This window comes from Pteronotus mesoamericanus, unplaced genomic scaffold (genome assembly GCF_021234165.1).
Source record: "Pteronotus mesoamericanus isolate MK-2021 breed Mesoamerican mustached bat unplaced genomic scaffold, CSHL_Meso_final scaffold_21, whole genome shotgun sequence".
NCBI classification, from domain to species: Eukaryota; Metazoa; Chordata; class Mammalia; order Chiroptera; family Mormoopidae; genus Pteronotus; species Pteronotus mesoamericanus.
The window spans coordinates 24,261,804-24,287,563 of NW_026555310.1; the positions used below are offsets into that span (position 1 = coordinate 24,261,804).

At 34.1% G+C, this 25,760-nt stretch overlaps 1 protein-coding gene across 1 annotated transcript in view; it reads right to left on the minus strand.

Annotated features, from left to right (window-relative positions):
• PIK3C2G (phosphatidylinositol-4-phosphate 3-kinase catalytic subunit type 2 gamma) overlaps positions 1-25,760 on the minus strand; it is a 272,580-nt gene that overhangs the window by 37,475 nt on the left and 209,345 nt on the right. Inside the window, exons 28-30 of the mRNA XM_054591390.1 lie at positions 20,591-20,780; positions 19,970-20,091; positions 16,540-16,648 (exon numbers count right to left, since the gene is read on the minus strand). Of these exons, the coding sequence (XP_054447365.1) occupies positions 16,540-16,648; positions 19,970-20,091; positions 20,591-20,780 (421 nt within the window). The remainder of the gene's footprint in view (positions 1-16,539; positions 16,649-19,969; positions 20,092-20,590; positions 20,781-25,760) is intronic.

Genomic DNA, 25,760 nt, shown 5'->3' on the forward strand with positions numbered 1-25,760 from the left:
GAAAGATGCATAAGACGATCCCCCTCTTGAGAACACAATCTAGTGTAGGAAACAGGTTATACTAAAAACCTTAACAGAAACTCTACTTATGTGTGCTTCTCTATTAAACTGGAATGATCACAAACTGAGATTTAATCTGGGCTCCAAATGAATGAGCTAACTGGTGAACCTGACAACCGCATTTTCTTAGTTACATTGGCACACATTTAGTTTTAAGCAGACCTCCCCATGAGAGCCTACCTTATTATCTGAAGGACACCACTAAAAAATTATTTCCACTGATTATGATAGGCTGATGTCAAAGCTGCCTGACATTTACCCTGGCCAACCTTCTTTCTTATTCTGTGCAATGGCTCTTTCAAACCTCGTCCCCCAGGAATCATAAATTTCCACTTCTGACTCCTTTTCCACTGGTGATTTTGTTTCCATTTTCAAGAAAATAAAAGGCAGATGGCAATCTCTGAATTTCCTGCCACTAAATCTATAGACTTACAAAGCCGTTTTTTCTCTTTTCTTCCTGTTACAATGAAAGTGTTTCTCTTTCCACCTGCTGTAAGTTCAATCATGTTCCCCCCAATTCATATGTTGAAGTCCTAACCCACAGTACCTCAGAAGGTGACCATATTTAGAAATAAGATAATAGCAGATATAACTAGTTAAGTTAGGATGAGTTCATACTGGTGGACAGTGGGCCCTTCATCCAACATGACCATTGTCTATTTAAAAAGCCACTCATAGAGGGAAGACGATATGAAGAGATTTAGGGAGAAGACAGCCATGTATAAGCCCAGGAAACAGGCATGGAACAGATTCTTCCTTCACAGTCATCAGAAGAAACCAACATTGGAGACACCTTGATTTCAGACTTGCAGCTTCCAGAACCATGAGACAATATAACTCTGTTGTTTAAGGCACACCATTTGTGGTACTTGGTTATGGCAGCCTTAGAAAACTAAGATACCATCCAATGCTGATTCCTTCATCTACCTGTAACCTGGGTTCTATTCCTTTCTCCTCAAAACCTTGCAGAATATACCAATCTATACTTTAATGTTCACCTTCTTCCTTTCTTTCTGATCAGAATAAAGTGGGTTCAGCTCTCTCCACTTTAACAACTAACAGTGAGTCAAATCAAACAAAATATACTCACACATAAATTATATCCTGTCAGTAATGTTTTAAAATCCTGTAGTTTTAAATTCCTTTCTCCTCAACACAAACAAACTTATGGGAATATTTATTAGCACTCACACTGGTTCTATTTTGTCAACTATTACTCACTTTATGATTGACTACATTCAAGTTTCTGCTGCTAACTATCCTCTGAAAATGCTTTTACCACCATTCCTAACATTCTCTTTTTCCAAATCCAATGGGGACTTTCTTGGCTTATATGGATAATCTATTTTTAGTGAAATTCTCTCTTTTATTTGCTTATGATGCTAAGTCTTTCTAGTTTTTCTTCCATATATTCTACCCTCTCTCCTTAAACTTCCTTTCAGGATCCCCCTGCACCCTCCCTTTTTTTTTTTTTGCTGCTTATGATTTAAGTTCTAGAGTCCCTCACTTCCAGGCCCATCTCTCTTATTACCACTTTTTTTTCTAGTTTGGTGGCTTCTATAATGACCCGCATATTTAAACCTTTATCCCATGTTGTTCTCCTGAACCTTAGGCTTCCATATCAAAATACCTGTTTATTGGCTCTCTTGACTGTTCTAAGGATAATAAAAATCTCAAAAGTGCACCACTGAATGCATTTTCTTTCCCCTCAATTTGCTACTTCTTTTGTGTCCAGGATCAAAATCTTTTTGGACTCTTCAGTATTCCTTACCTCACATGTAAAATTAATTGCTAAGTCCTATAGATTTCACCTCATAAATATGTCACCTATTCATTTCTTCCAGCTAAACTGCCATCTTCCTAGTTCTGGCATCATCACTTACCACCCAAGTGACAGCAAAGGTTCCCAACTCTTATCCTGATGCCCTTTAATTCAATCTATTCTCTACATAATTGCCAAACTAATCTTTCAAAATAGAATCCTGATAAGTAACAGTTTAAAAGTTGGCAGTGGCTCCCCATGGCTCTTAAGAAAAAGATCAACTGCTTAACAAAGCTCATAAGACCTTTAATTGGGATCTTGTTCATTTCCCTATCTTCAGCTATCACCATTTCTCTTCTAGTACATCATACTGAATTTTGCTGAATTACAGTTATTTTTTGAAATATGTCATGTTCTCTTACTTCCTTGTCTTCCTACGTACTCATTACTCCATCCTTTCCACCCTTACCCACCCACGCACCCAAATTTCTAGCATGCTGTCTATTTTTGTTAGCCTATTCAGAGCAGAGATTATCATTCAGTCATGCCTAATACAGTATTTTTGCTCAGTAAATATTTGTTAACAGAAACAGAAGTCTTTCATTAGATATAGAACTCATTGGTTTTTTAATACAAATATTTTTCATTGTAGTAAATCAGTTTTGATCACTACATATAGATCTTTTTTGACCTTATTTTAGAAGAATCTATCCTGAGAAAAATATATCTATAATCTTAATCAGGGAGCTGACCAAATCAAAGTGTTTCTTTGAAAGTTTAAAGTGAAACTTTAGTCTGCAGAAATGGTGAAGGGAAATTTGAATTTCTTTGGCTTTTTGACAACTACTCAATTATTCTTCTTGGGCAACATTTTGCCCTACCCACCCAATGGTTATTAAACTTCAACAGTAGGCAGAATATCTTTTCAATTAGTGTCTGAAATGTCAACACTAGCTAATTATTCTCTGTGTTTACACTTATAATATTCTTGAAGTCCTCATTTGTAATTCCAGGTGTGGGTAACATACTAAACACTACTTCTTTAATTTAACAATATTGTTTTTATTCTCGAGGAGAAACATGATCCAGTGTCAATGAAGAGAGAAATCAATAACAGAAATGAAGAGGGTAGAAAGAGTAATAGCACTGGATCTCAAAATAATTGATTTAAAATTTTTCTCAGATTGGGCTTTTGTGCATGCATCCCGCAGCTCCTTAGCACATTGCACCACTGGATAGTTGAATTATGGAAATGTTAGTGCTGCAACTGATCTAATAACCTGAACAGTGTTCTCATTGGGATTTGTATTGAACCCCAAGCACTGTGTCTACATTTAATTGCGTAGGTTGTATACTGAGCAACTCTAGGGGTGCAATTTTTACATTGGCTGACTACAAACATAGTTCTACTCAGGAGGGCTTCCCATGTGTAGGGCTGCCAGTTTTAACAAATAAAACCAGAAGATGCCCTTGCAATACTTGTAACATACTTATATAAAAAATTATTCGTTTACCTCCAATTCAGATTTAACTGGGTAGCCTGCATTTTATCTGGTTACCCTACAATATGACGTGTTTAGAAAATGTGTGGGCATACTTTTGGTTGGATCAATGACTGATGGGTATAATTGGCAATTAATAGACAAGGCCACTTATCCTAAATGTCCTAAAATACCTAAGAGATTCTTACATTATAAAGAATGTCGCTTTTCTGCTTAATTCTTCAAATAGTCATAGGTTCCCAGGGAAATAACCTCCGAATTTAACTACCTTATTCTAGATACGACAAAACTGAACACCAGGGAGCATAAGTGGTTGGCTGATTGAAATTACTGCACACACAAGAAAGGCTAATAGAGTGGGGTCAGGCAGCCCAGGTCCACCTGCATCACTGCTGCCAATGGCCTATAGATGAGAAGAGGCAATATGAGGAACAGGTAGGAGAAGTGGCTGGAGAGAGCTTTGTAGGAGTCCTAGGGTATTCTAGTCTTGTGCATACGCTTGAAGCGACTGTGACCTGCTGATGGATTTTAAGCAGAAGAGCACCATGACCAGGTTTTTTTCCTAGAAAGATGAAAGTGCATTGTTGTGGAGGAAAGACAGAACAGCAGCCGTTCTTGGAGAACATCATCAGCAAAATTCCTCCTATGCTCAATATACTGTATTCTCTGAACATTCCATTCTGCTTTCTCTTCAAGTCTCTGAAATGATAGTTATGCTCTCTCCAGTCCTCTATAACCCTGGTCCTTGTGGTGGGGTAGGCATCGTGCTTGCATCTATCCCCTTGCTTTTTTAACCTTCACTCTTTTTTCCTTTATAAAAATTCCCTGTTTTGAATATCATATCTACTGACTATACTGCATTTCCCCCTTCGTTGTTGCACTTGTCTCTTGATTTCTAGGTCATTGGTTTTAGTTTCTTCAACTTTTTAAATGCTGGAATATTATTTCCTTTAATAGTACTCATCATAATTTACAGTTTTTAATTTTTGCACAAATCATCCTACTTTATGATAGATTCTTTGTTTTCAAACTCCTCTTGTCCAATGACCTTGTTTGCATTCTACTCAGCCACTTACTCCTGTTCCCTTGATTTTGTCTTGACCAGTGACTGAAGCCATTTCATTATTTTGATTTCTACCTCCGTCTCTACAATTGCCATCTCCCTCCACTCCAGCTCATTCCCTCTAGGTATGAAACTCAGTCTGCTGACTCTAGGACCTTTCTTCTGGTCCTAACCCCTTCCATATTCTCTTGTCCCTTCTTGGCCAATTTTGGTCTCATGGTTGATACTTATAATAACTCCCTTGCATACTCCTTTCAAATCCTTTGGCCCTCTCTCCCTTTATTTTATTATTCACTTGGCAAAATATCCAGGTCTGATTGCTCTCTGCCAAGTTTCCTGAACATTGCTGGAGAAAAGTACTCAACTGTGCTTATTGGTTTTAGTATTACCTCATGCCCACTATCCTCAAGTTGGTGTTTAGGATTTTCTGGAAATGCTACACCCATCACTAATCTGTTTATTCTTCTGTTCACCTACAGGTCTACATAATACCTTATCCTTATTCCTCAAAATGCCAATACATGTTTCTTCTATTTCAATCTGTTCAAAGCTCGTCGTCTTGTTAATTAAAAAAAACAGGAACAGAAAAGAATTTCTGTAAACTTTCAACAACACATATTTGTCTTACCTCATCTCTACTCTTTATCCTGTTCCATGGGTGGACTGTCTGTGCTTTAATTTGAGATTGATTTGAGCACTAGACCCCATGCCCTCTTTACTCAAGATCATCATTTTGGACTCTAGCTAAGATCTCATTTCTCCCTTGCATCATCAAGGTTTGCTTCTTCAATGGATCTTCCTACCAGTCTACATATATGCTATAATCTATTCCAATAAACAAAATTCTTGACATAAATTTCCCTGCACATTATTTTTTCCTATTCATCCTTAGAGCAAAGCTCCTGCAAGAATTGGCTTTTATTCTTTTTCCCAAATTTCTATCTTCATATTCTCTTTAGAACCCACTCTCAACAGATTTTTGTTTCTAACACTCCCATCAAACTGTTCTTGTTAAATTCACCAATGATACTCATTTTGCCAACTACAGTGTTGAATTCTCAGTCTTTGTTCTATCAGTAGCATTTGAAACAACTGATCATTTTTGCTTCTTTGAAATCATTTCTTCTCTTGGACTCCAGGTACTATGTTCTGGTTTCCAATAGGCTGTTCCTTCTCCTTTGCTGATTCTCTTCTATCTTCTTAAACTTTAAATTGAGATGTTGCATGATCTAGTCCACAGACCTTTTTTATATTTACATTCTACCCTAAATAATATTATTTGGAATCATGGCTTTTAAAAACAATTATTTGTTGACAATTTCACTATTTATACCTCTAATCTCTCTTTTCTTCTTAACTTAGGACATTAACTTTCCACTTGACATCTCTACCTGAAGTCTTATAGGCAACTCAAACTTACTATGTTTAAATCCAAACTCTTGATTGCTCCTATTTCTTAATGTTCCTCCTACATTTCCCCCCAACATAGAAAATATCAAATTGATGTAAGCTTGTATGGCCATATAGGTGGATTAGTAACTGGCACTCATCATGATTGGTTAGTGCCTGTGCCCTAACAGTTGTTAAGTAGTTGGAGCATTCTTCATATATAGAACATTATATATTTGATGAATAAATGAAAAAATGTTTAGGACTTGTCATGGAGACTTTAAAGTTATTGGGCGTTGCTATCAATGGTCCAGGTAAATGCATTAGGCTATATTAAAATGATTTATGAGGTTATATATATTTTTCTTTGCCAAAGTACATGTTTATCTAATTAATATGAGATATGAATGTGTAATAACATGTTTTAAAATTAAAAATATATTAAATAAAGAACAAATTTGAAACACAATTGATCAATTTAAAATTAAATCTTCATTAGCTTATATTTTGTTAATTTCAGAGCTCTTATATTTTGTTTACCAATTATATTTAGTCACTTGTAATTTAAAATGGTTGATTTTTTGAAAGTTGATCAATTCAAAGTTGTTGAAACCTGTGTTTTTTCTAATTCATATGCACATATTCTTGTTCTCAAAGACTACAAAGAGTGAATGTACTTTCAAACATCAGGAGTAATGTAACATAACACTAAAACCATTTTTTCTTAGTTTAAAATAACACATTAAGAATTCCCATTTATTAACTGGGCAGCCAACATCTAGAATTGGCTGCAAGATTTAATTTTAGTGAGTTAAAACAATAAGCTAAATCTATCTCTGACACTATGAAGTGCTGTAAAAATGTGAATTTAAAAATGAATTCACATAAGAGTTTTAAGTCAAAGTTGAACAGTAATTGTATTATATTGCCATTTTCATAAAGTAGCTTGTCAGAATGTCCAGTCTTTAATGTAGTTCAACCCATTATATTCAGATTGGAGTTACATGGAAAACTGACACTATGAAGAATAGTGAACTTCTAAAGAATCCTTTATAATTTCAGCTCTAAAATGTCATCAGCATTTTACCAGACTCTGAAAAATATACTTGGTTTTACTGATGGCACACATATGACATTTATGCTGCCTTCAACATAATCTTAACCAGCTCCAAATAGGAAAAGAGCAGTGTACTGACAAATGTAGTAATTAACATCTGGGTGTAGCAAGCAGGGAACAAGAAACATATGTTCACCATTAAGATAGGATTTACCCATTTGGATTTATTTTGACATTTAATTTCTGCTTTAAAAGAATAACATTGCTTAAACCTTAAGTGGTATTATTTCTTATTTTAAGAGAGTTCTAGAAATTAACAATATGAGGAGAGATAAAAATCACAATAAATATGGCTTAAAATTTTTAAAAACAACTGCTATTTGTATATCTCACCTGAACTCAAATGTACACACTTGTTTTGGAATTGCAACCATTTACTATGGCTTTTATTATATATTTATACTGATCTCTATATAAATATTAGTTCAGATTAGAATTTAAAGAGGAAAATCAATTCCTTTTATCAAAACTATAATTTATTTGTAGAATGAAACTGCAAACATCAAAAGAAAAAAAGAAGTTTCTATCGGTTTGAGAGAGATGAGTAAGACTAAACAAACATGAGCCAGGTAGGTACAGGACTAGGATGTCTAAATTGATGCTTTCCATCTCATTAGAAGAGGTATTGGAATAGTGTATAACTGTGGTCTTCATTTATGTTTATTTTCTTTTATGGACAGATTGTGTGTGTGTGTGTGTGTGAGAGAGAGAGAGAGAGAGAGAGAGAGAGAGAGAGAGAGAGTTAGACTTGGTCTCAGAGGCTTATAGGCATCCCTCTAACAGGGCTGCTTTTGTGTCTTTAGAACAATCCCTGGAGACTTCTCTCTCATCTAGCTTGATTCTGATACCTGATCACCTAATACTGGACTTTAAAATCAACCTCCTTATATCATTTCCTTGACAAAAAAGAATATTTCTTATAATTGAGAATGCCTCTGGAAGGACCCATAAAAATATTTGACTTTAGCAAGTTAAGGTTGTCCAGTTTTATGTTCAAGCTCACCTTTCATTTCCTTTATTTCCTTTCATCCTTTTTCCACTCACTGCCATGTATTATTTATGTTCATGTTGTATTTATCACTATGCTATAAACTCATTAAGAGCAAAGTGTTGTATTGCATCACCTTAATCTCTCCAATTTGTTCTTTACAACCAACTTAAAGGTAGTGTGTTATATATAGTAAGTGCTCAATAAAAATTATAAAATCTTTACAAAGTTATTCACAGTGATGTAAAATATTTTTAAATAGTTACAAGTAAATATACCATATAACTAAAAATAGAATGTGTTTTAATATATAAACATAATAAAATTTGTTTTCCTTATATTGACATATTACAAGCAACTATGAAAGAAGAAAAGCACTTTTAGAAGAATTTTTTTAGGGCCAGAAATGAGGACTATACTATCATGGAATACTTAGCACGAATATTATAAATGTACTTTAAATCTCTTATTTTATTAGAAGAGACACCTGAGCATGAATATAAACTGCTTCTAAGCTGGTCATAACATTTAAAATAATTAAAATACTTATGTTACATCGCTGACTATATAGATTTTAGCATTTTGTTGATAACTGTTAATGTACAGGGTAGGACCAAAGTAGGTTTACAGTTTTGAGCATGCAAAACACCGTTTATTCTTGTATTATTATTTACCAATTATTGTATTCTTTTCCATATTGACAACTGTAAGACTACTTTTGCTCCACCATGCATATGAGGAAAGGGAAAAATTATATCAATAATACAAAATTAAAAAAAATCTCAATATAACATTTACTGTGGAATCATGTTTTATTTAATCTTAAAGTACTTTTTCATTTCTTGAATATAAAAAAATTGAGTCAGTCCACCAACATATGGAAACATAAAGCTTTCTCTGTGATTAACCTATCTGAAGATAATTGAAAACTGATCACATTATGCATCACTGAGAACCTGGGTGATTAGTCAGGCCACTCTGCTTATTAATGTTAATCAAGATCTGATGGCATTCCTGTCAAATTGTTATTGTCCTAGTGCCATAAAATCTGTGTCATGAGTATTATATTAAGACCTATGAAGGTTCTTAGGAATAAGAAAACGAACAACCCACTATGAGAAGTTATTAGAGTCTTTATGAGGCTACTGGCACATACTAACACCGAATATCAAAAAAGCCTTTATCTCCTTAGAGCTGCATCCACGTCTAATCCAGCCTTCTGCTTTCTGGAGTGCCATTTTCTAAACTTGGCTGTGCAGCTGAATCACTTGGGTTCTTAAAAGCAACACATATACCTAGATATCTCTCTCTACCTATAGAACCAGCATCTGTAAAGATGGGGCCTCAGAACACACTTTTTAAAACCTCTGCAAGTTAGTCTGAAACAGTTGTTCTGCAAGTGCTTTTTTGGCATCCCTGGCCAGAGAATATACAGTGTAGATAATCAGCAAACATTTGCTGAATGACTGACACAGCAGTTTTTGAAAGCAGCAGCTAGTAAGCTTGTGCGCACATTTAAATTTTATTGATTTGATTTTTGTTAATACAGCACTACTTTATAGTATAGAAAGGACTAGTGATAATTGAGATGTAGGTTTTACATCTCAGAAAGTTTTTTTTTTTTGGACTCTACTCACTGTGCAAAATGCAATTAAATTAATTAGTTGGGTATTACTTTTGAAGAAGGCATACTTATAATATCAGCTCTTTCTTATGAAACTATTATCGGACAAATGGGACTCCCTCCTTGGATGTCCAGTACTAGAGGATGGCTCTCATATTCTCACTTGGAGCATTTCTAGGGTCTGTAATTTCATAATAGTATCTCATGTTTGATGACGTAAATGCCTTTTTTTCTTCTTGTCTTTTTATTTTTGTCCACTCAAATCCTAGACTTTAATTCTTCCGAGATAAAGACAATGTTGTGCCTAAAACTTCTTCAGCCTTCCTTTCCCTAACCACTGACCAATAGAGATAAAAAAGTCTTAGTCTTTAAAACAGCTTTAGTACAATCCACAAGGCAGTCCTGGTGTGCAAAGATGGCAGTCCCATCCACCATGACAGCTCTTTCCCTTACAGACAACTGTCGTATTCACGTGGCCCTTGACTACAGCAAAAGTGAATGGACATGACCTTCGGAGAAGGTCAGAATTAGCAGAGAACATTAGCATGTGAACATTCCATATTCTTGAATATGCAAAAAAGACTTGAAACTCAATGAGATAAATTGAATGATCATCCTTTATGACCATGGCTAGCCAATGCTCTCAGGTAACCCGCAGAGCCTGTCTCTGAGCTGGCAGGTGGCAGGATTCTCAAGATAGTTTTTTATCAAGCCAGAATTCTCTGTCATGGAGTTTATGTGGGGGACTTGGCACTGGAGTGAGGAAAAATATCAAAATTACATTCATATTTATTTTGTAACATCATCTAAGTTTTTTCCAAATTTTATGTTTTTCTACAAATTTTAAAATGTTCATCACTTAATTAGTGTAGTACTTTATGTGTAAACATATAAATGCATAAATGGTGTCTTTTAGTAGTATGAGCCAATTTCTTAAAAAAAGACTGGTAAGATATAAAAATAAATGAGACCACTGCTAAATACTTTTCAGATGCAAAGTTATAATCTCTTAGGTTTTAAAAAACAAGGTAAATCACATAGGTTAATATTTGCTGATGATTCTGTTATTTTTATTTAAAATATTTATTTAGATCGATGAATTTGTAACTGCTGTACATGAGTAAAATTGGAATGACTATAGTCACTGAGTTGTTTAAGCTATGGAGCAAGAGGAATGCATGTAATCATTACAGATGCTTTGTCCTGAAAGTTCCCTTTGTGCAGTACAACATTCCTCAAATTTTAATTTCTATTTAATAATTTCTATTTGCCCTTTAATATCAGCTTGAATGCCATTCTGTCTGGTATGCCTCCTCTGCCTCACTCAGAGATGAGTACTCAGGCATTTGTCTTTTGATACAAAAAGGCATCTCCAGATTAGAGTCTACCAACAAGGAAATACTATGGGAGCACAATGTCCTTGAGTCCATATTTGCTAAAAATTAATAATATAATAGGATATCTGATTGTCTACTATATTGAAAGTCAAAAGTCTAGGTTGAAAATAAACAAGTTAAGTGCCTGAATATGTTATGAGTAGAAGAGCAAATATAATGAAAAGAAGCAGAAGAAAGGAAATAATAAAAACAAAAAAATGAAATAGGAAAAATAATATAATAGAGACAGCCAACAAGTCTCACATTTCATTCTTTGCGAAGATAAGTAAAATTCATAATCCCCTGACAAAACTGATAGGAAATGACATATGTGAAGAATCAAAGAGTGGGCATCTCTTCAGATTTTAGAAATGTTAAAAAGATTATGAGAGAATACTGCGAATGACTTTACGCCAATAAGTGGCAAGAATTTCTAGAGAACTATAACTTAACAGATAGACTCCCCCCAAATAGAATGAAAATTGTCCTACTCTTAAATATATTAACTCTTAAATATATTAAATCTCCAGACCTACATGGTTTTACAAATTAAAGAAATAAAACCAATTTAATACAAACTCTTCCATGGAGTTGGAAAAAAAGCAAGAATTCTTTGCAACTAATAGTCTCATGAGGCTAGCATATTCTTGATTTTGATTCTGGATAAGGACACTATAATGCAAGGAAACTTCAGGCTGTCTCTGTAATAGATAAAGTCGAAAACAAATGCTAACAAAAATGTTAAATCAAATAGAGCAATACATAACAACAATGTGGAGTTTATTCTAGTATCCAAATTTGTTTAAAATTAGATTATTCTTCAGTATAGTTTACCACATTAACAGAATAAAGGAGAAAACTATTTGTTATTGGATGATTGTTGAACAGCCCAATAGATTCAGAAAAAGGACTTTGTGAACTCCACTTTCTTTATTGTAAAAACTATTGGTAACCTAGGAATAGAAGGTAACTTTCTTGAAATAATAGAGGGTACCTACAACAACCTACATACTTGAGGAAATACTAGATACTTCTGAATATTAGATGGTAGAGTAACACAAGCACATAACCATCACCTCTTCAACTCATCATATATTGGAGGCCCTGCACAAAATAGCAAGAAAAATAAAAATAAAAACATATATATAGAAAGGAAAAAATAAGACATTATTTGTAGACAATATGATTATAAGTGGGAAGTTCAAAAAACAACACAGATAAATTATTAGAATTAAAACTAAAGTTAGTAAGGTTGTTGGGTAAAAATGTCAATAGAAAAATGAGTTATATCTAAATACTGATGAAAAATAGAAAAACAAGATTCAATAGATACTGTAAGCACCTGGTATAAGAAAATATTTTTAGTAAGCCCATGTCTATATGGGCAACTAATATTTGACAAAGGGGGCAGAAGCATAAAGTGGAGTAATAATAGCCTCTTCAACAAATGCTGTTGGGAGAGCTGCTACACAGCTACATGCAAAAAATTGATATTTGATCATCAGCTGACACCATACACAAAAATAAACTCAAGATGGATAAAAGACTTAAATATAAGTTGCAACACCATAAAAATCCTAGAGAACATTGGCAGGAAACTCTCAGATATCCCATGCAGGAATTTTTTCACTGATATGTCTCCTAAAGCAAGGGACATAAAGGAAAGAATAAACAAGTGGGACCTCATCAAAATAAGAAGCTTCTGCACGGCTAAAGAAAACATCAGCAAAATGAAAAGGGAGTCAACCCTATGGGAAAATATATTTGCTAATGATACATCAGATAGAGGTTTGATCTCCAAGATATATAAAGAACTCACTCGACTCTACCCCAAGAAGACAAATGATCCAGTCAAAAAATGGGCAAAGGACCTCGGCAGATGCTTTTGCAAGGAAGAGATACAGAGGGCCCAGAGGCATTTGAAAGGATGCTCAGCATCACTAGCCATCAGAGAAATGCAGATCAAAACCACCATGAGGTACCACCTCACACCAGTCAGAATGGCCGTCATAAACAGATCAATAAACAACAGGTGCTGGTGAGGCTGTGGAGAAAAGGGAACACTAGTACACTGTTGGTAGGAATGCAGACTGGTGCAGCCATTGTGGAAAGCAGTGTGGAATTTCCTCCAAAAAGCTGAAAATGGAACTGCCTTTTGATCCAGTGATTCCCCTGCTGGGACTATACTGTAAGAATCCCAAAATGCCAATTCAAAAGAACCTATGCACCCCAATGTTCATAGCAGCACAATTTACAATAGCCAAGTGTTGGAAGCAGCCTAAATGCCCATCAGTAGATGATTGGATCAAAAAATGATGGTACATTTACACAATGGAATACTACACAGCAGAAAGAATAAAAGAACTACTACCCTTCACGACAGCATGGATGAAACTCGAGAGCATTATGCTAAGAGAAATAAGCCAGGGGGCGAAAGACACATACCATATGATCTTACCTATAAGTGGAACCTAACCAACAAAACAAAAATGCAAGGAAAATAAGACCAGCATCACTGAAAGAAAAAAGAAACCAACAGAGACAAGAGGGAAGGAGGGAGGGGTGGGTGGGGGAAAAGGAAGGGAAGGGGAAAGTCAAGGAACATATAGCAAGGACTCATGGTCAAAGCCAAAGTAGGGAAGGACTGAGGGAGGAGAGGTGGGCAGGGGAAAGTGGTGGGGGGGAAGGCAGAGACAAATGTATTTGAAAAAATAAATTAATTAAAAAAATATTTTTTAAGACATGTGCATAGAGAAATGAACCTATTATTGAGAAAAAAATGTAAAGCTTAAATAGGTACATTGTAACTACTTATTGAAAAATATTAAGATGAAATTTCAACTAAAATCCTAGTTGGTTTTTGCGTGAAGAAGATAATTTTAAAATTTACATGGAAATGTGAAAATTCAAGAAGAGCCAAAATACCAACTTCTCAAGAATAGGATAAAAATGGACACTTACTCTGCTAGATACCAGGATTGATTATAAAGCTACAGTAACCAAGACTGTTGGTATGAGGACAGACAAAAAGATCACTGGTGTAGAATATACAGCTCTGAGATAGACACACATTTAGATAAATATTTAAATTATTACAAGCTTGGCACTTCAAAAAGTGAGGAAAGGGAAGTCTTTAAACAATTTTGGGACAATTAAAAATCTACATGGAAAAGAAAGGCAATTCTTATTTCCTACCATGCTCTAAAGTCTGTTTCAGATAAATTGGAGATTTAAATGTGAAAGACAAAATGACATGGCATCTAGAAAATAATATAGAAAACTGTGCTTATAGCAGAGATAGGATATGTTCTTTTAACCAAATGAGAAAATATTGATCCATTTTACTACATTAAAATTAAGTTTCTGTTCACCAGAAGACATAATGAAGATAATGAAGGAACAAGACACAGAGCAGAAGAAAATTGTTGCAACATATTTAACTAACAAAGGAATTCTATCCAGAATATGTGAAGAAATACTATAAATAAATAAAATAATATCAAGTAATTCAATATAAAAGAGGTAAGAGACATAAACTGGCATTTCATGAAAGAGGATATCCAAATAACCAAACAACATATAAAAGGCTTTTAATCTCATCAGTAGTTAAGAAAATACAAACTAAAAACAAAATGAGATGCACACTCACTGAAATGGCCTAAATTAAAAAGACTGACAATGTCAAGCAAAGGTAGACAAGGTTGTGGAAAATTGGAACACTTATTGCAAGCGGGACAGTAAATTGGTCATTACCTATAAATGTTAAAAATAAGCACATTCTACAAACAAGAAATTCTACTCCAAGGTATATGACCAACATGTGTGCATTAGGAGACATGCATGGAAAAGAACGTTTATAGCAGCATTATTTGTAGTAATCCCAGTTTGGAAACATTCCAAATGTGTATGTCCATAGAAATGTACAAATGAATTGCAATATGTTCATGTAATAGAACAATATGTAACAATGAAAATACAGGCAGCTATCACTGCATTGTTGGTTTAAACACCAGTCATTTTATTATTGCCCTTCACTCTTGGCTTTGACTAGGCTCACCTAGGGTGTTTTTGGTTGATGTTTTTAATGTGGTAGTCCTTTGACTGTTGGGTTGGAGTTATTCACTCATAGGGCTTCGAGGCTGGAAGCTCAGCTGGGCACCAAAACAGCTGTGTTTCTTGGACACCTTTCTGTTTCATCTCTCTCTTTTGTTCTCCACCTGGCAGATTTGGGGTAGCTCAATTTCTTATATGGCAGCTAAAGGCTCCCATAGTGAATATCATAAGAGAAATTGGCAGAAGCTGTATGACCTTTTCTAAACTTACTTGGAAGCTATGAAACATCACTTCCACAAAATTCTGTTTAATGAAAAAAATCACAAGGTCTTCTTGGGTTTTATAGGGAATGTAAGCTTCTGTTATGGGTGATGGGAAGGTGGTGACAAATGTTCCCACCTGTTTTGAAAGTCCTACATAGTCAGATGGGAATTCCCATCATTAGTCCTTGAACTGGCCAACTTTCCTTTGTAGATTTTTCTGGATACATGTTATATTTTACATTTTAAAATACTAAAAAATAAAAATAACACAGTCCAGTCCAAAAAAGAGGTCTAGAATCTCCCAGAGCGGTGAGGGAGGGACATTGTTATTTTCTTACTGTTTTTAGTTCCTCACTTTTCTCTAAGTCTTAGCTTTAGCTCTTGACAACCTGGCTTTGACTTCCTTTTTGGTTTTCATCTTCCTCTCATGGCTTTCTCACTAGAATGCTGAGATCCAATTGAATGGTAACTTTGCACTTTTCCCCTATATCCCTGTGATAGACTACTGGCCCTCCAAAGATGTCCACATCCTAATCCCCAGCAAATGTGAATATGTTATGTTCCATGGTAAACAGTGCTTGTCAGTCAAAGTTAAATGAACAGTCTTGCAATGGTGAGATTGTCCTGGATTACCACAAGGAGGGTCAGAGTTAGATTCTAAGGAGATGTGCTGAGGGGAGCAGAGGTCAGAATGTGCCATCGCCAGAAGGGATGCAAAGTCAAGGAATGAGGCTGTCTCTAGAAGTGGAAAAGCCAAGAAAATGGATGTCCTTTTTGTAGCATCTGCAGAAAGTACCAGCCCTCTAACACCTTGAGTTTAGTTGCATAAGACCCATTTTTGGACTTTGATCTTATGATTTGAAAGAAATAGATACATGTTGTTTTCAGCTACCAAGTTTGTGGTAATTTGTCGCGGCAGCAATAGAACCAACACAATCCCATCCTTTTTTCCTGCCCACTCATGACCTTTCCTACATTGTTTGCTTCTACTTGAAACACTTCCCTAGGCCAGCTCTTCTCAATACTATCTACTTCTAAAGACACAGCTCACAGGCTCTCTTCTTCTTGGCATCTTATTATCCTGGTACAAGTAATCCTTAGTTCTCTAAAATGCTAAGGCACATAGCAACAGCGGTAGTCCACTAACCACATATAACTTCAAGTTATTTGAGGCCAAGGTGCTACATACCTTCTAGCTTCTTGTTCAGATTTTCGACATATTAGACATGCATGTTTGTTAAATGACTGTAGGACTAAGAGAATGTTATCAGAAAGTATAATAAAATATTTCCAGTAATAGTTGATATTATATACAAAAGTATAAAAGTAAATTATAACTTACATTTGCAACCTCATATGATTCAGTTAATATCTGTTCCATGTAATGATTTAGATCTCTGAATCTTTTGTGATCTGAATTTGTAAAGGGTAAGTGCCACCAATGAGGAAACCTGTTTTAAGAGAAAAAAGTATACATTCATTAGCTTGAAAATCATCCTCTTCATTTTAGGATTGTTTGTAATGCTATAGCTGCATCTGATGGAAGATCCAATAAAAACCTTACCAAAAAAACCCCACAGAACACATGATTAATACTGAGAGTTTCTTTAACATGGCTATGGTCACTTGTTCTATTTTAACTGTCACTAATATCAATACTAACTTAGTTTAATTTAGCATCCTAAATTAATACATATGTTTCTCCTTATTGTATTTATGGTAGACCACACATTTTGTTCCTTAAATACATGTGGGGCTTAAAAATGTTTTCTGAAGTTAATGACTCATAATTTTTCAAAAAGGTCAGCTTACATTGTTTTTTCTGGGTTCACTAGAGACATTGCTACACTAACTAAATTAAACTTTTTTTTTTTTTTTTTACCAAGTGACATATGCTTCCATCTGGTCTGAGTCTCTTGGAACAAAGTATCACTTTCTCCAGGAGTCTGACTTGCAGAATTTCTTCCCTACTATCTGATAATTCATCTCCATGGGTTAGATTTGATTAAGACCAATTATTGGATGGAATGACCTATTCATGATTAGCACATGGCACTGCATTTTGCAGATAAAATACATCGTTTTAGGAACTGTATAGCAGCTTCCTCTAATTGCAGTCTTGCTCTGCCTCCTTCCTTAATTCTGCTTCTTTGATAAAGGCCTTTTCCCGGGGAAAGGAGAAGGGGGGATAGTGAAGCCTTGCCACAAAAGCACAGAAGTATGTGACAACTGCTGGCCATCTCGTCCGCTGCTTCTTGTTGGAAATGCCAAGGATGTCCCAAACACCATGTTTCCATGTTTAAACAATTATTTTATTTCTTTTAAAGGTCACTTGCAGTTCTCAAGATTAAAGTATTGAACATGTTCATTCTGATTTAGTTATGAAAATAGTGCTATATGCAACTAATCAAAGCATAGAAATGCATTTGATAAACAGATGTATTGGGCTGGTTTTAAATAATTTATATATCTGTGGACAAATTTTTCGTATTGCTAAAATAAGATGGAATTCAACAACAGTTCTATCCCTTTGTTGATATTTTTATGGATATATGTACTAAAAAATATCTTGTGTATAACATGCATGAGGAATTCAGTTATAGTAATATCATTCAATTGTTTGAGGTACTTTTGTATTATATGCTAAATATAACATAGAATTCAGTTCTTAAAAATCATTTTTTTAATGATTTTTTTAATGATTTTTTACCTGACAGTGATATAATTTCCTCTGTTAATTTTGATCAGACCAAAGGTTGGAAAACACCTGACTTGCAGACATATTTGACACCAGTATTTTGATTTGCCTTTTATTTGATCCTCAACTGTGCCTAAACGTTTTACTAGGACAATGTACCATAACAGATTGTGGATGATTGCTGAAAATAGAAGAGGGAAAGGACATCAACCCTTCTCAAGCAGGTTAATTTTAAGGGAGCCCACCATTATTGAAGAAGCTTTCCAAGCCTGCGTGTTCTTAGAAGGTAGGCAGAGATACAAATAGCCCAATGTGAAGACCACAGTCCTATGCTGTGAGTGATTTGAATTTCATTCTTCATGATTCTAACTTTTTTATCATACTTTCCAGATCAGGTTTATTTAATTCTCATAGGGCTCCTCTTAGGAAATTTAGAAGCAGAGGCAATCTTGGCCTCATCCTTAGTTTGTATGCAGTACTGTAAGCCTTAGCTCTTTTGAGACTGTTAGCACACAGATATTGTTCAGGGTACGTGGGACTAAATGTTCCTCTCCTCAACACCTTGCTTGAACGGTTTTAGAATCAATTTAGGTGCCATTACCAGGCAATAGTTGTTGAGCAAAGCAAAGTCCTAACTAAAAGTGAAAATCAAGAAGAGGCATATATAGAATGATTATTAGCACTTTTAAAGTTTTACAAGTTATACTAATATTACTGGAGAGATAAAAGTGTAGAGCAGAGAAGTTTTTGAAATTGAAAAGGACAGCTCTTTCACACAAATTAACTTATACTTCTAAATCATTTCTTAGTATGGTATGATGGCAACCACTGATACAGAATTCAGTATGTGCGGCCAATCTGAATTTTTTTGCCAGTGTTTCTTCTTTCTCAGTTATTCTATCAGATTTTTTAAAACTGATGTTACTTTTAAGAGTTTCACAACCGCATTCCTTTCCTTCCAGTCTCTTGAATGTGCTCTTACTCTAATTTTGTTGACTTACTGCCATTTAAAGCATCTGTATTTCAAAATTTCTGTGACATCTGCAAGTATAGTTTTTCATGAATGTGAACTACTCATTTGTCAATATTGCACAACATCTCTCCATCCATTGATATCTTTGCTTAGCTTTATATTTTGAAAACTGATTAAACCTTGAAAGCCTAGTAAAAATCCTTATGTACAAAGTATATCAGGTCAGGTATGAACATTCACATTGTTAAAGGACAATTTACTTAAAAATTCCAGTATAGGTAAAACTGCATTTGGTTTATCAGGGTGCTAATATCATAATTTCTGGAAGTTCGCCTTTTTAAAGTTAAGGTATATCTTGTGATACACTGAAGACTATGACCTAAATTTGGCTAATTCTATTTTACACATTTTAGAAAGTTTGTTTAAACAGAAGTTAGTTTCATTTAGTTTGCTTACATTTAATACTTTTTTCAATAAAACATGACAGGAAGCAATGACTTTCAAGATTACCTCAAAATGAACATAAAAACAAACTAAATTTTGATAGTGCAAATCAAAGCCAATAATTAATGATAAACAAAGTGAGTTGATTTTAATAAATTTTACTAAATTAAAGTTTTACTGTATTAAATTTACTATATCAAATTTTACTATATTAAAATTTTAACTTTTTCTGGAACAGCAAATAAATATATCAGAACTGTATATTGTAGTTACTTGTTTTTAGAGTAGATCTATTCAATTTAGTTTTGAATTTTCAATTTCGATTTCATTTTTATAGAAACCCCCAAAAAGATTAAATTTAAAAATAGGCAAATAAAACAATTTTTCTAGAAACTGATTAAAAATGTAATTGGTTTTCAATTTTTCTATCTACAAAACTGATGGCTGGAAGCAAACAGAAAATTGAAAACCTTGTTCTGTTTTGTGAGACAAGGTTTTTTGCTTTGAAAGCAATACAGACTCTCTGCTGGGATAGGCTGAATGGCATTGGAGTCAGAATGCTGTGTTGCTCACAAGTAGAAAATCTCATAACCATTATTTCCCCTTATGTTCAAGGACAAGCACTGAAGGCAAACACTGTGGAGGACAGCGCCTTACTCTGGAAGAGTCAGTGATGCAAACTGCTTCTGAAGTTGACTGTGAAGTTTTGAAAACTCTTCAAATGACTTTTCTGTCAGGCTTGTTTCATTGTTACTGTGTGTTACCTGGATTAGATATAGCTGTGGAAAATAAATAGACAAAAATCAAAAGACAGCAGTATCAATCCGTGATACCTTCTAAAATCTCATTGTATATAACAAAACAAAACGAGAATCTTCGTGCATAAAAATATAAAACTCATCATGGAAGCTGAGAAATGCAATTTGTAAGGGCAAAATTACACATAAACATAGCATACATGATATCATAATCTTATGTACTGGGAACAGACCGCCTAATTTCTGCTCTTCCGGTGGACACTTTAATTAGCTCTTGATTTATATTCTACTACTGGCTGGATCTGTTCTCTTTGATGGTTCTCTTCTAATGGCTCTTGTTGTTAAGATTTCTCCTTGGAACATCCTCCTTAGTGGCACTTATGCTCAAACTGTCACTGATTTTTCATTTGCATAGTACAAAAAAAAATCATGGTTTAAGGAAGGATGTGTAGCATAGTAAACTGGAGGCTGTGATGAACTTGCATGATACTTAAGTCAAGATAACAAACTTGACACTTACAGCTCTAGTTTTCTTGCTGAACCTTAAAATTGTCGCTCTTCGAATTGACCTGGTTGCACTCAGCATACAAGATTTTTGGGAAAAATTCTGTGAAGTAGATTTGGTAGAGCTTACGGCTGTCATTTGTGCAAGTGTGTGAATTAAGTTATTCAATTTAACAGGGAAACACTCCAGACTTTCCTTTATTTTCCTAGAGAAATGAAAAAGAAAAGATAATGAGTTACATTCCCTTCAATTGACTTGTTTTGCTTAAAATTTGTTTCTTTGTGTTTGCTAGATGTGGAGAAAAAAGTCAGGAAGCAAAGATGTTTATTTGGAGTCCAGCAACTAAAATTTAATTTTATAAACTTCAAGTTTACATCTTTAGTAATTAGCAAATATAAAACAAACTTTCATGGTGAAATATAAAACTGTAATTATAATATTGTATTTTAACTGTTTAGATTTATTGGCTATTTTTAGAGATGACATTTTAAAATTTTAGTTTATAATTATTTAAAGTATTTACATGAATCCAGAAGTTAAATCTACAAAAGAATGTCCACTTCAAGAAGCCCAGCATCTACCCCTGTACTCTCTCTGTTATTCCTTCTCTTCCTGTATATTTAAATTTTTTTTAAATTATGGTTTAACTTTCATTATTTTACTTTTTATTTTTGTATACATTTGTGTCCTTCTTTTACCTATCTTACAAAAAGTTGCATACTATGTATGATCCTGTATCTAATATACAAGTATTTTATATGAACTGTTTTTTACTCTTTGGCCTTTTTTTGTTTTGTTTTAGTGTGTCTCTACTTAAAGTTAATTTTTTTGTATTTAAGAAAGTTTGCAAATGTATTCTAGTGGTATAACAAATATCTTTATATAATACTCTTTATCCCCTTTATACCTCTTATTCTTCTCCAGTATCTAATTTGCAGTGTTGTCCATTTTATCTCAGTTAATACTACAAAGCAAACAGTATGATTATTCTACTTTTTATATGTGATTCCTATTCCACTTTCCTTTTTTACTTTAGTAGTATTTATACTATACGTACTATGCAGTGTCTCTCCTAACTATAGTTAAATCTCAACCAGTGCTTATGTTTACATCACTCAGTCATTTTGACAATGAAGCTAATTCTTATAAATTGCTCAGGAATAATCAAGGAAATAAGTTTCTGAGTCTTCAGTGTTCATAATAGCTTGTCTGTGACCTTTATACTTGAAGGTCAGTTTGCTTAGATACAACATTTTTGTCTCATAGTTTCTTTTTTTCAGTGCCATAAAAATATTATTCCATTTTCTTCTGGAATAAAAGATTACTATCCAAGTACTGGTCAGGTAGCTCAGTTGCTTAGAGTGTCATCCCAATACCAGAAGATTGTGGGTTCAATCTTGGGTCAGGGTACATACAAGAATCAACCAATGAATACATCAATAAGTTGATCAACAAATCAATGTTTCTCTTTCTCTCTCTCAAAAATATCAATAAATAAAAAAAGATTACTATCCAAAACTCTTATAACATTCCAAACTTCTTTCCCTTATAAAGGACTTATTCTTTTTGCTTCAATGCTTAAAGAAAATTTATTTTTCTTTGAAGTCCAATAGTTTGTCTAAAATATGTTTCAATTTGGTTATTCTAGGTAATTTTTCTCAATATGTAATGGGTCTTTCAGTAAAGAATTTTGTCTTTTGATTTTCTAGAAAATTCCTTAAATTTTATTTTAATTAATATTTGATGATATAAGAATAAATCTTAACTCATTAATTTAACACTATATCTGTATATTCTTTTGAAACTTGTGCTGACACAGTCATCTAATCTTCAAATAATGAAGGAGTTTTTTTCACCCTTTGTACTGCTAAAACATCTGGTTCAATGTTAAATAAAAGCTGTGACAAGCAAAGTTTGTTCTTGATTACAAAAGAAACACTTTCATTGTTATACCATTAAGTGCAATGTTTTCTGTAGTTTTTTAGCTATAGGTTTAGGACATTTCTTTATATTTCTAGAGAGTTTTTCAAAATGAGTGATTCTACATTTTATTAACTGCATTTTCTGCATCTAATTTTCGGTATCTATTGAGGTGATCGTATAACGTTTCCTCTTTTTTTTTTTTTTTTAACTGAGTCTTGAATGTTTACCTTGTAACCACTTATTTTACTGAACTTCTGTTATTTCAATTGTTTTGGTTAATTCTCTTAAATTGGCATATTTGTTGTCTTATTCAAATGGAAAATAACAATAAAATAGAGCTTAAATACAGAGCTTTACAATAAAATAGAAGGTTATTTTCTTCAGGTAGGCTTCTGTCAAAGTTGCAATGCCTTCTCTACAACTAATCTGCCACAGCCTCAGTGTTAACAGTGTAGTTCAATAATGTTTAATAATTGTCCCCTCAATTTTATAAAATTTTAAGCTCATTTATCTTGCTCTTAGATTCTTTTGAATAAATTTGAAATTTTTCCTTTGTTATACATCAATCCAGTGCAAAATTTGCTAAAAATGTTAAAATATGACTCAGATCATTATTCATTTCCACAGTGTTCATTATATCTAAAGATGTTCTTTGAATTTATGGACATATAGTGCAATATACAACATTCATTTCTTGACTGGTAAAGACACGAACATAATAATAATAGACATATACTAGTAATCATGACTTATGGAGACTCTCCCATTCATTCATTCATTCAACTAATATTTACTGAGCATATTTTATATGTTAGGGTGGAAAGCTCTCAGATGACAGTATGCACTCATTTCTTATGAAGATAAGCTTATGAACCATAAATATTAAGTTCTGATGTACTCACCCTCGCAAAATCTCAATCATGTTCATGACTTCTTCATATGTTACCCAGCAGTTAAGATGTAAGAAGGCTGGAGGTGAAGGGTAAACTTTTACAATAAACCTATGTAGTTTTAAGAAATCCATTTCTCAGTGCTATCACATATGACTCCACTTGGTCCTGGTACCCTGAGAGCAGTAAGTTTTAGGCTTCTGTGAGGATTTTTTAAAAAATCCAGGTAGCAGCTTTCTGTTTATTTTGTTTAATTGCAGCATCAGCAGGGTTAGGCTTTGGAGCACCCTCCTATTACAGGTCCAAAGCAGCAGCTGGAAGGATCCAGTTCTTATATTTCCTAGGGGAAGCCTTGAGGCAGTCTTGATAAATGCTTCTAACTCCCTGCTAGGCACTGCTATCTATGCTGGGACTTAGATGCAAAGGAAAGAAATGAGATTTCTGCCCTGAGGGAGTATATATCTTCTGGCAGCCACTGCATAATGCCTTATGTTAATCTTTTTATCCTCAGAGGAAAGCAGTGTAATTATTTTACCAATAGATAAAAAAGGCCAAGACAGGTGAAATGTGTACCAAAGATGACATCATCCAGAAAGTAGTAACCAAAAATTCCAACTCATGTTCATCATCTTTATACTATGCAAATAATATTTCAGAAATGTTACCACTAGTTAAGTCAAGAAATAAATATGTAAGAGTCCCAAAGTTGGCACACATGTACAAGTTACGGTTCTGTGAAAACTGAAACGTGGTAAATTCTCTTGAAATTTTACATGAGATAGATAATTGATAAGGATTAAGGAGAGGTACTTCAAAGTTTCTTTTTTCTCTTGCTTCATAGTTTAGAACTTGGCTTTAAAAACAAAACAAACTTTGCTGTTTTCCCAGTTGAAGTTTCAAGTCTTTAGAATTCACCTACAAGTCGGCAAGTCTTATGTAAATGTCAGCACAGGTAACTAACTCTGCTTATAAACAAGAGTTCCAGGCTCCACGGCCTTGACTCTGAATAAGTAATTTTTATCAATTTCTTAAAGAAGCTCCTTACAAAAATTGGTCAAATGAAAGCAAATGGAATAAAGGAACTAAGGAAACGTTGGTGGACTGGTCATATTACGTATCAATAATATGCCAGTAGCATGATATTCCAGGTTACTCTCTTCCCTTCCCAAAGCCAGCTCGTTTTATTGAGGATATTAAAATAAAATTGTATGCAAAGCAAGAAATCTTAATATGCAATGATAAAAAAATAAATGCTGATAAGTGGTGCAATAATTAAGCCAACAAAATCTTTAAAATATGACAATATATTTAAAAATAGTAAATTATTTTAGTCTTGTTGCTTGTTAAACTCCTGGAATAGAGTGATTTTATGCAACGCGCAGGTCAGGGATCCCAGTGAGGACTGACTGATGCACGTAGCTGTTGGGAGGTAACAGCTGTTGTGCAAGTGCCATCTGGACCATTCATCTTTTCAAACTAATGATTTCTGGTGGGTATATTAAACTTTTCAAATGCCTTTAGTCTTTAGCCTGATAGTCTCCTGAAGAGTTTAAAAGATTTTCTTCTTCTTTTTTTTTTAACCTAAGGTGTATCCTGAGTTGATATTTAGGCAAATTGAGCAAAACTTCAGTGTAACTTAACATAATTCAGAAATAGAGATTCTCTTATTGCCAAAATGTAGAACCGCAAGTAAACTTTCAAACATCATAATGAGTGTGCCTGGGTCACAAAATTTAGGAGGTACGGTATTGTAAAAGCTGTTATACCTGCAGTTAAAAAATTTACTTTATCAAGTCAATTTAGTTCAGATCAGTTCTTATAATTAAATTTTAAAAATGGAGACTTTCACAATGAAAGGAGAAATTTTACTTTGCATTTTCCTTTGCAGCTGCTTTTCTAATTTAGGAAAGTTGGACACTATTAAATCTTCTAGGTTCTTTTTATTTTATTTTACATTTTTGCGGGCATTTATTTCCGCAGGTATCAATGGTTAAGGCAAAGGAAAACTTTGACTTTTATTTGTGGAAATACAGTCATTCATGAGACAAAAATTCACAAAGAGCTAAGAAAGCATCAAGAAAAATTTATGATGAAAGAACCGAGGGACCTGTATCCATGTCCCAGTCTCTCTCAGTCCTGGAAAGAAACCAGATAGAAAGGCATGTTTTGAGACATTTGGCATAAAGAGTCTTTCCTCACTCTGTAACCATGAGAAATAAATAAGGAGGAACAAGGAGCCCTGGGAAGTTCTGGCATTGTGCCTGCATACCCCGGGTGCTTCAGGGCCTCTGGCTCCTTTGTCTGTGATGTGGAGCCTGGGAACACTCTCTCTGGGTGCCATTGACATTTCCAGTGGCTTCACAGTTGTACCT